The sequence below is a fragment of the Haliotis asinina genome, chromosome 5 (assembly GCF_037392515.1).
Source record: "Haliotis asinina isolate JCU_RB_2024 chromosome 5, JCU_Hal_asi_v2, whole genome shotgun sequence".
Classification (NCBI taxonomy): domain Eukaryota; kingdom Metazoa; phylum Mollusca; class Gastropoda; order Lepetellida; family Haliotidae; genus Haliotis; species Haliotis asinina.
The window spans coordinates 10395012-10407038 of NC_090284.1; the positions used below are offsets into that span (position 1 = coordinate 10395012).

The 12027-nt window shown below is 37.9% G+C and overlaps 2 protein-coding genes across 2 annotated transcripts in view; both read right to left on the minus strand.

Annotated features, from left to right (window-relative positions):
• Positions 1-795: 795 nt before the first annotated feature.
• The window catches only part of LOC137283688 (uncharacterized), a 48062-nt gene continuing 36830 nt past the window's right edge, over positions 796-12027 (minus strand). The window contains exons 6-8 of the mRNA XM_067815340.1: positions 7121-7360; positions 6474-6648; positions 796-5071 (exon numbers count right to left, since the gene is read on the minus strand). Coding sequence (XP_067671441.1) covers positions 4771-5071; positions 6474-6648; positions 7121-7360 — 716 coding nt within the window. The 3' untranslated portion in view covers positions 796-4770. The remainder of the gene's footprint in view (positions 5072-6473; positions 6649-7120; positions 7361-12027) is intronic.
• Positions 4810-12027, minus strand: part of LOC137283689 (glutamate dehydrogenase, mitochondrial-like) — a 127734-nt gene continuing 120516 nt past the window's right edge. Inside the window, exon 13 of the mRNA XM_067815343.1 lies at positions 4810-4831. The gene's annotated coding sequence lies outside the window, so the exon portion shown is untranslated. The remainder of the gene's footprint in view (positions 4832-12027) is intronic.

Consider the following 12027-nt stretch of genomic DNA (forward strand, 5'->3'; position numbering starts at 1 on the left):
ACCATGTACCTTTAATACGAACCATGTTAAACTTCCTGATTCAGGAACACAGGTGGCACAAGTGACCACGTGTATGTATACATGTCTGGTTGCCTTTCTTGAAATGTGAATAGTGCCAAGAGCTTTGTATGAAATAAGCCCAAAACCCAGCAAGAAATAAAAATGTATACAGCCAGACCAGAAAATAACTAATTTATAATAATTTAACGAACCAGAGATGTGTATATTTACAGTCTAATAGTCTTGCCACAACATTTTCAGAGAAAACCCAAGATTTTATCTGAACTTTTTTCAGCTGGCTAGATGTAAATTTCAACTGTCCGTTGGGAATCCAGCTTGTCAGAGGTAGTCCAACAGGCTATATTTCATACAATGCAAGGAAGCCTCTCCGACTCAGGTGTATTGAATTATCTCACTGTCTGGTCTGGAAATGTGCAACCTTGGTACTCTTATACACTTGTTTGGTGCTGGGCATATTGAGAAGCTAGACATGATCTTATTTCTGTGGCAGTCCTTGCATGTAACAGCACAAAGAATGTATGACCTTTCTCTATGACATTCTGTGGTTGTGTTCATCAATCTGATTCTATGGAAAACCAGATGTGTTGTTGGATGAAAAATACACCTCGTGTAGATATTTCAAGTCTGATATTTTTCATGAGTTACAATAGCCAATGGACAAAAATTAGAGTATTTTGGAGTAGGGAACTGTCAGGTAAATGAGACCATTCCATGGTATTCCCAACCATTAAAGCGTCACCTTTGGCTTAAGAAAAATGACAAGTCAACTCAGCATTTCGTTTCACTGCTCCATAATTTATTGGAATTTTTAAGAAATGGACACAAAATATACAAATACATCTAAATGCAAAAGGAGTATTGGTAGGCTAAAGGATCAGATTAGAGGGAATGTGAAGCACAGTTCACTTTTGAATGAGACATAGCTATCTACCCAGATGTTGTTCAGTACTAAAATACAGATATTGCTCTGGTTCTTAAATCACTAATAAAAGGTATGAAGTCTAAACACTGTTCTAAAATTGTCCTTCACTCAAGATTGTGTGTCAAAATCCTATATGACAACTCATGATAACATTTCAAATCACAAGTTCCTGAGCTTAAAAAATCATACATTGATCACCACAAAATGCTGCCCCATAAGGATTTCCCCTTGGAACACATTCACAATGTACAATACCTGCACAGCCATCTTACTTCAGCTGCCTGCATTTCATTACCAACTTTGTTTGGTCGCCAATATACAATATAAGACTTAGAAATATTGTCATGTATAAAAACATTCATTCTAATTTATTTGCATTAAGTCACAAAATTTGAAAAATACGAGACACTATTTTTTGTAGTTGCAAATCTAGCACATCATGATGTGGGTTTGGTACAACTGTTAACATGACACAGAAACCACACACTAGCCCTAGCTCTAGCACTTACGATTTTTCAACCATGCCCTATGTGACAATGTCTAAATCAGCTCTACCTGCCTACAAAATTTCACGAGCAAGTACCATTGCCATCTAGGTGTCAGTGTATTAAATTATACAAATTCATGCACTTTTCTACATCAAGCAAATAAGGATAGACATGCCATATTTCAATATCTTCTTTCACTGACAACATAACCATCAAAAACAGCTCTTGCACATGCAGGAAACAAGGAAAGACAACTGTGCAAAAGGGACATGAATTCACATAAAATATACCAAAATATGCTCACTGTAAATATCTCTTTAGCCTCTCAATAGTTTCCCAAACACTATCTATAAACCTGTGTAGAAATTAATCAGTTAAAAAGCAGTCATAATTGGGCACACCATAGTGCTAAAAAAACCCCAGAAAATAGGATTAAGACTGCTAAGGAAGATTTCATTTAATGGGACTATCACACAGCAGACTAACAGCAACACAAAGAAGCAGACTGATGATACACCAACAGAGTAGTTTCCCTTGCCATTTCTACACAGAATGTACAGCTGGACTCTGATGACTGACCTACAGAACTGAGATTCTTAGTGGTTCCAGGATAAAACTGAAAGATGTTTCCCCAGGCATTGACTCCCTCTGGTGAACTGCAAAACCATCACACGGATAAGCTTGTCATAGACATGTAATACTGCAGATCATGACCAGGCTGGCTCAGAACATGGCAGTTATATGAAACAAATCTACTGTTCAACTCCTAGTGAATTCAGAAATCTGGAAATAATCTTGGCAATAAATATCAAAAGAGATACTGAAAAATCTTTTTTTTTCATAAAGAACACAGATTCCCACTAATATGCAAGAGATTTAAGTCTGCAGAAACGTTTTGTCACCAAAAAACAGCACTGCAAGCTTGATCTGATCTGTACCAGTTTTTATAACTAATTGAAATAAATAACATGAGTAGTCAGTCTAATCCTTCATTAATCAAGAAAACTGTATGTCAAATGTGCTGTCAAACAACCCAATAACATTCACTCTCTAACAGTCTAGAACTTCCATTCATGTACAAATTGGCAGTGATCAATTCATTCTAATGACAAATCTATCATGAGCTAAAGGATGAGTATGTTAAACGTATGCAATAAATTACAAAAAAGACCATAAACAATCACCAGACTTTATGTTAGTATAGTTCAAGTGTCATCATATGACAAATTAACTGCAGTAACATCAAGGAATCTGATGGGAGTCAACATAATTTTCACTACTGTATCTCAAAGAGAATTGCTGTATTGCTGACTATTCATGATTTGTTTGAAATTCATTGAATATTAAACAATTTTGTCAAGACAGCACATTTGACCAGCAGAGAGTATGGCAGCTAGCTAACTGCATAGTGACCTGTGTTGGAAACCCGACCCAAGACTGTCACATAGCAACAAGAACAATAGTTAGAAGCAAACAAGAGCTAAGAATGCACACAAGATACCCACTAGAAGCTACGGCACCCATCAGACTCAGAATCTATACAACTTGTGAACACAGTAGACACATCCATATATCTGTACACTGCTGGATATCACCATGGTGACCAGAGTCTACTGGCTAACATGTTTTTGTTGTTTTGTCCACATGCTTCAATATGAAGATTCTTCAAAACCAATGCTTATTCACCCTGATCATGGGAGTAAGACAACTTTACTAAAATATATACTCTTTTTTGAATATCTGACGAAATATAAATATTACACAATTAAAAACAAAAAGTTTTTAAAATTTTACATGTTTTTACAGCTGTCAACTCTGGTTTGTATTCAATGTACAAATGGTATAATTTTATTTACTTCATAGGCAATATACACACCACAGTCACAACACATTTCTAAAATCCTGACCATTATCATGTCAAGCAAAGAAGCTACAGTAGAGGTTAGTCAGTCGACAGTCAGTTCCTGTCTCTTCAATTAATTGCATTCCTTGAACCAGCTCTGCAGACCACCATCTTGCTCATTCAGCTTCCGTTTGGTCCACAGGTCACCAGGAGTTATCTCCCTTTCAACTTCCATTCCATGGTGCAACCAACAATTTTCCATCGCACACTATTGTTCATTTATGGCAAATGACCAGCAATTTGTTTATAAGCCATTTCCAAACACTTGATAAGAGTTAAGATCTAAATGTTGCACAGTGTATTTCAAAGACAGAAGAATTTCAATGTTGGGTTTGAAGGCTTTAATTTGAAGTATTGCAGATTGCAGTCCTTTCTCTATGAAGCTGAACAAGTTCACAGCAAAGAGAACCCAAGAGTATATCAAGTGACAAATGAGGGTTAAAACAACAAGAGACCAAGCATATGCATTCAGGCAGGTTTTATATGCTTACTCCTCATTGGAAATTAAAATACTGATATAAAAGGTGAACATTGCACTCTAAATGGACTGACTAAAAAGCATGATGTGCTATATACAACTTGATTTGGTACATGTTTGATGGTTGAGATCAATCTTTGGTAATGTTAAGTACCTATACTTCCACCCAAAGAATGCATACATATATATATATATATTATATATTTGGTGATTTGTCCCTGATATTAAGTAATAATTTCTCCAATTTGGATTTTGATACATGTAAATCAAATGAGTTTCTGTCAGGCATGTCTTGATTCTTGATATGCAGAAGAAATGATCAATGGCCAGACCATGCAAATAATTGTGAATAATGAAAATAATTTTGACCAATAAGCCGTGAAATGATCTCAGAATGTAATGGAGATGGGTTCTCTTGCCGTATCTAGGTGTTGTCTGCTACTCACTCAGCTGCATTCTTGGTCCCAAACCACACATTAAGTTCAGCACACACAAACCTCCATAGTATCATCCTCATCAACTAGCACAGCATTTCAGCTCTGGGATACAGCCTACCATCAGATGCTAGTCTAGTCCTAATCACAAAACATGGCTGGCTCAGGATGCACAGAGAAATTGCTCACTTGCCTCTAAACTTAAATATTTAATCAGCACCTTTAGAACGCTGAAAAATAAATTATCTAGAGCAAAATGCTGCTTAATTTTCAACCAACAGACACACACAGTGCCTGTCGCTGATGTCTGTCTTTGCGGCAGTGCTTTTGGAATACAACGTTGAAGCCCCTGACCCCGCCCTAAATACACAATGAAATCGGAGATGAGGGAGGTATGTCTATGTACAAATGAGCACATCCCCTGTAACTTGTGATGAATTTCTCTGTACATGTGACAAGAATTGACGAGAATTGATATGTTCTAGATCTATACAATGACTTGATGAGACGCCTGCAGTTATGTCCTATCTCAGCTTCCCAGTTGAAGGCGCGCTGCTGCTGCTACTGCTGCTGCTGCTACTACTGCTATTGTTGTTGTTTGCGTTGTTGCTGTTTGTGTTGCTGCTGCGACCGTTTTGTGTGGTGCCAACTGGCATCTCGTACTCCACAAACAGTGAAAAGTGATCTGATGGGATGTGAGGATGAGGACATCCGATAACTTTGTTCTGACGAAACCATTCTTCATCAAGCGGCCCTAGCATGCCAAGCATGTTCATGTGATCTTTTGAATAGAAGATGTAGTCAATGATGCCTTTGAAGTCATACCTGAAACAAAGAGTCCACATTTAGGATACTCCAGGTACATGGAAAATAACTGACTGACGAGACATGCAGTGCCAGTTCATCTGGCACAAGGCCTGAAGATGTTCCAGTAATACGGATTATTTAATTGAGTGTCATAAAATGATTTTTAAAATGAAATTGCAGAATTCTCCTTCTTCCCAAGCAAGAAGAGAGTACTAAATGAATTTTGGCACAAGTTCATAATAATAATAATAATTTTCAGCAATTTTTCTGCAATACCCATTGTTTCTTAAGCCTCTTGTGCCCTGCTTTTGACAAAAGTCAAATATTTTTAGCTGGTGTGATATCAGTGTAACATCACTGTTGATCCTAGATGATGATCAGATACACTGTGAGCAGATGGAGTTATATTGGAACTCATGCACATACAATTTGTATGTCTTCTTATGATCTGGTCATTCATTTTTAATAGTTCAAGATCATGTTACTCATTTGCCCATATAAAGATTAAACAGAAATTTCAAGCAACATTTGCCTGTAGTCCACAAATATCAACAGACATAAAGCAGGGGCTTCACATCATTCTGCTGACTCAGGGAATGAGTGAATCCCTGGTCTACTCATGCTCATGTCACTTTACAGGAACAGTCACTGACTAAACTGAAGAAATCAGGATATATTTCACAAGACTTCTTAACCCATAAACAATAGTGCAGAAATTGTATGGATTCTGTTTGTTCCAACAGTAATTTCCTGTCACCTGACTACCAACCTACACAAGAAACAGGTCTGGGCGTTTGTTCAAGAAGCCCTACAGAGTATCAGTACACATGAAGGGGTCAGCACCTACAACTGACGGAGCAATACATTCTTCTGGAGTATTAGTCAGTGGCAGGGATGGCCATATGGCAGTTATACCTCACCTAGTTCTCTGTTTCAACAGTAACACAGCTCAACTTGAGTATGAGGGATGTTGACAGCAAACAAGTTCTCCTACAACTGTATGACAATTTACAAATTGTATGATAGATGTTGTATTAAGAGCTATTTATGCTGCCTTCCACTTATAAAAGTCCTGATTCTTTTAGTTAATCAACCGGGCTGGAAACCAAGAACAGCAATGTACACTGTACCCTATTTTGGTACAAATACAAATGTACCAAAAACAGAAATACCTAAAAAAATGCTGAGGGAATTTTCAACCTTCACAAACACTGAAAATACAGGACTTTTTCTGCAAGATGCAAGAAGGGATGCACATGGCTTGAAATCTTACCTGGCCTAAATGATTGCATGTAAGGACACCCAAAATGACTTCAGGATGGCTTATACACCAGAGAAACTAGTGTTAAGATACATCCCAGCATGAAACCAATGACTGTCCATAGAAACAGTTTATTTAGAAGTGCATATTAACTCTTACGTGTAATTTGTATAGGGCATGACATCCATGTAGGCACGGGAGAGTCTGAAGTTGTGACTGAAGGACTCTTTCTCAATGGTTGTGTTGATTTTCTGAAGGCAGGAATCGTAACCTATTTCCTTAAAATCTTCATGGTTAGCTGCCACCTTGCCAGAGGTCAAGTACTCCACAACACCTGCAACAAACATCTAACACTTACATCTTTGTCCCTGGTCAAACATGGTAGTCTATACGGGTCCCTTTTCTCCACAGAAGCTAACTTCAAGGAACTCCCTTCAAGTCAAATTTGTAAAACAAGCTCAAACCACTTAAACTTGTAGTTAGCCTTGGGATTGTTGTCCATCACAGATTAGGAACTTTAGTCATGAAAAACAAGTCATAAAAAAATTTCAAGTGACTGACTAGCAAAGGATGCAATTGTCTTTCCATTCATATCTCTACACAATATTATGACCATATCCCGTCATACAAAGGAAATGATAAAATGATGCTAATGGATTTGAAAAGTTCTAAAAAACCTGAAGTTCACTAGGTAGCAAGACAGTGAGGATTGACACACTGTATTCAGCCATTTTCTCTTCTTACCGATACCAGAAATGGTTTTTATTGACAGCCAACATTACAAAACATTTGTACCAGGAACTTACCTGAGTCTGGTAGTGAGTTGAGATCACCACAGAGAATAAGAGGGATGTTGTTGCAGTCGATGGATGAGGATGATGAACCCGGGCGGAATTGATGTTGGGCATCCTCAATAACCTGGCGGAGCTCGGACATGAGCATCATGGTCTGGATGAGCTTGACGTCGCTGAACTCAGGGTCCCAGTGTATGTGGGCGGTAGCCACCAGGATGGGCTGCTTCATCTGATTCTCTGGTGGGTAGGGACCTGGCAGCACAATATTATTAAATTTACAACCATAAATGCATGTATCTTGTAGTTTTCTTGTAGTTAAGGTTAAGGAGAAACAAGTATCCTATGTAGGACTAACATAAGTGTTATTGATATTTTTCGTCATTCCAAGAGTGATAGCAATCTTGGCCATTCTTTCAACAATTTGAATAACCCACAGGTCAAACGACTTGTGAGTGCTGCTTGAAACCAGTCATCAATAAGCATAAGTATTAAGGTAAACTCGTAGCAATCAATTCTAAACCAGATAATCCAGTGATTCATGTTGCCAGTAAATTTGATGGTGGAATTCTAGTTACCAAAATCAAAATCCATGTTGTAGCCTCTTACCATAAGCATATGAAAGTGGCTAAAGAGCTGTTCTAACCAAAAAGCCCGATGGGAGAAGTTACAATGCAATCAAATGGGTTCAGTTCACCAAGAAGGGATTTCAGACACTGCATCAGCGAAGTGAACAGTTAAGTCTGTCATCATTAATGTCATCACCTAATGTCATCATTATAAGTATTTGTCCTCTATTAAGTCCATTCATTAATGTGAACCAGTGAGACATCCGTTCGATGAATGAACAACAATTACCTAAGAAAGTACCTAAGAATACTGTTTTTACAAGAGATGATGGTAACATCGCTTCATCTGAATATCGGTAACAAATCGGCAAAACGACAGTCATTCATCACAAGCTGTATCATAGTCAATGGGGTTAATAAAATGTGTCACAATTTTTGTGTTCAACGCAAAACTTCTGTCTGATGAAAAATACAAACCATTCTTGATCGAGACAAAACATGCTCTCTAGAAATATTACTTGCAGTAGCATGTCACCACTATATGTGGTACAATAGGGTACATATAGAAGAGTGTGTTGAGTGGGTGTTGATGGAGCCTTCACAGACACATGGAAGTACATGGTCTGACGTATCTATCAACGATAATCCTATATTAAAAGATGTGAGTGGGAGGATCTGACAGTTAGTGGCACTTTGATTAAAGATCCGTATAAACCAAATCAACAACAATGACGTCAAGGAAATAACAGTGCCAAAGAAAACCTCAAAGGTTTTGACAGGCTTTCAAAATTTTGGCTAAGGTAATATACATACATACCCTTACATACATAATATACATCAATGTTTCATATATTTTTTTATCTAAATAAGGTATGTTACACAGCTGTAGAGTACAAATCATCTAGTCTGAAGTGCAAACCTAAGTACCAGTGCACACCTGCAAGTTCCAGCCTAGTGGCTGCTTCAGGGAAACACACGAAGGGCAACTGAATGAATAAAAAAATTGCCCACAGGAACATGCAATTAATGACAGGTTTTAAAAGTACATGAAAAGACTGGTAACAGTGAAAAGCTGGTGGCACTGCTAGTGCACTACGAAGAACATCTCTGAACTTTGCAGTCCAGTCTCTCAAGGCAAACGTAGTCCATGTAAAAATCATGCAAACATGCTTCAAAAACATTTAATGACTGGGTCTGTAGTAGGAGAAGAGAAGCCTAAATTGGGGAACACAGTTGATATATCTGGGGACACATGAGTCAGTGTTTGAAATTCCTTCTGGAAATGTGCACTTAAACCCTTTCATGACTAATTACTGTTACACACAATGAGTCTCATCCCAATAAACCTATCTCAAACAGATACATCACACAACTCCCATGAATTGAAATATCATAACCTTCTCCTATTAGCAACATTCTTAGAACTTTGTACAAATAGAAGGGTCTTTTTTTTAAAACATGATTTGTAATGTACTTATAGAGCCAAGGACATTCCTCGCCCTGTTTGTGATAATGTCTGACGTCATTGTCAGAACCTGTTGTGGGATGGCTGGAGTGAAATGACATCATGTTGTTCCTAATGTATTATCATGTCACTGTCAGGGGAAGATGTATTTGGGTCAGCAGCAAAAACAGTAAGGGCGGAGGCTGGGAGACAAGACTTCAACTGGATGGCTAATCATCAAACGGGAATGCAGGATGTTTTCTGTACATCACACATCAATCTGCACTGTTGGATCTTAAACAAAATTCTGTGTCCAATTTAGCTCATGTTGGTGTTTCAGAGAACCAGAAAATGGAATATAACAAAACAAGTACTTGTTTTTACATCATTTGATAGATGACTATGGGAACCCTGAGTTGCATGAACCAGATACCCTGAAGCCAGTATTTCATGATAGTGTTACACAAACATAATAAACATTAACAGCACATTGTAGCACATTACACACTTGATATGAAGGGTTTTGTTCATGTGAAAAGTAATTTACTTGATGTATATAATTATAGGCTCATCATTATCAATTCAGTAAACAACAGACTTTTTTAGATCTCAAGAAAATCAACTGATTTTCAACAATTTCTGTTTCACTACAACAGTGCAGCACCACAGTACACAAGATCATACAAAGGCATTTGTAGACTCTTCTTTGAATTGAGGAGTTCTTTAATTGGGCAAGAAAACCTGTTATGGTATCAGACAAGAACATTTTGGAAGACATTTACAATGAACTCGCTACTGTTAGAAATAGTTGTGAGGAGGTCAAGACATGTTGGTGGTGTGAGGTGGGCAGCCTTCCTGCTTGGCTTAGTCAAGATCAATACTTCACACATGCTGTCCATCCTGGTATGGCCTGTTTCCATTTCAGTCAATGTCCATTTAGGACAAACTGACCATGAGAGTGAGGGTCATAGACCCACCAATAATCTATACAGAATGAAATCAGGCCAATCCTATCACCACCACGTGGGTCAACTGTTGTAACAGACAGCTGTATGTTCTTTATGCAAGATGGCTGTTAATTGTCATATGAGGGTCAGGCTTAGAAGTAGGCGAGTCAGCATGGATCCAGTGACATGAGCTTGTGGAACCAGTCAATACAGACACAGTGATGACTCACGTCTGGAGAAATCACGAGTTCTACAGCCAAACAGTCAACGCATTATTGCCAAATATATAAATCACTGTTTTCATGCCTGGGCAATTGAAATTCAACACTTTGCACCTTCACTGTCAATAGTGTATTCAATACATTCTGATCACACAGTTTTCTTGAATATATGGAGATAATTACATTTGTTTTATTGTTAATGAACACATTATAATGTACCAGTATAATATAATGAAGAGATGATAATCAGGAACACATCCATATTGACATGGGGATTGAAAGTTCCAGGTGACTTGTAAACTGTGCTGGTTCTCAGGGGCAGCAAGTTACATTATGACTTAAATACTGCCGCTGTGACTATAAATTTTAACTCACTCACTCAGTCTAAGAGTTAACGCCTCCAGGACTCCAGGAGTCACTGTCTGGCATCACTAGGTGGTCACATTATACAATTATAGACTGGTGATGAGGTAAATACCTGTTTTTATGCACCCATGAATAGCAATATTGACCATCGGAGCTGGGCTGGAATCAATATGCTTTCCTGTCGCCGATCACGTAACTGCCTCTAGACTAATCGGGTAGCCGGTAAAATATGATTACATAATAAAGACCTATGGAATGGGGTGCTGCTCACAATATCAATCACTGGACTATCTGGTCCATATTCAAATACATACAAATAGAGTTTGATTCAGCTGCATTGAATGATGTTCTACAAAGTTTTTCATGTTTTCACAATACATTTTCTTTTCACTCATTCTATTCATATTATGTCTGACTTTGAGTCTTGATGCCTTATTCTATGAAGATAATGATGACTAAACATGATAGATTCACCAAAACAAGCAAAACAAGCCTGCGATAATGACAATGACATTCAGCTGACCTGGGTACACCAGGAAATGCCTCATCATGCAAGTCCAAGCTAGTCAAGTTCACATCACAGAAATTGGACATGACCATGCACCCAAGAGTTGTCATTTCATCATCTCTTGTGACAGCTGTCGAAAAATTATATCTACCATCTATCTTAGCTGGTGGTGTAAGTAAGGGGGATAAGCAAGTCCAGACTTGTTCTGACACCCACTAATGCAGACGATGAATGACATACCGACATGCCTACAATAGCACCCGTCATGTTGTTGCTTATGTCAAGACAGGTACGATGGATATGCGTACAAATGTATAGTCAAAGTATACAAGATAATTATCACTAATCTTTCTTTGACCTTTCAGACATATCTGAATTATTCCAACAAAATGTATAAGATTAATACAACTGTTCAAAAGGTATCTTCTGCATGAATGTTTATAGTGTAATGAATGTAATGAATGTTTATAGTGACACCTGAACTTATGTAAGACATACATCCTTGTTTCAGTTAATGTATTTACAAAAACATGTAACCTGTCTCCTGTAATGAATGCTCTTTGTAAAGTCGTAACAACAGTTTTTCTAGAACGAGGTAAATGCTTCATATAAAGGAGGACTTTCTTTTGGTGTAGTCTTTGAAACATTAAGGCTATCATGTGGTGTCCCTGTCATGTTTTCGCTGGAATATTGCTAACCGCGACATAGAACTAGACTTACTCGCTAAGGCTATGAGTTTGGTTTTACACTACTTTCAGCAACATTCCACAGATATCATGGCCAGGGACACCAGACATGGACTTCACATATTGTACCCATGTAGAAACCTGAACCTGTGTCTCTAGCATGAAGCGCTGTAACCACTAG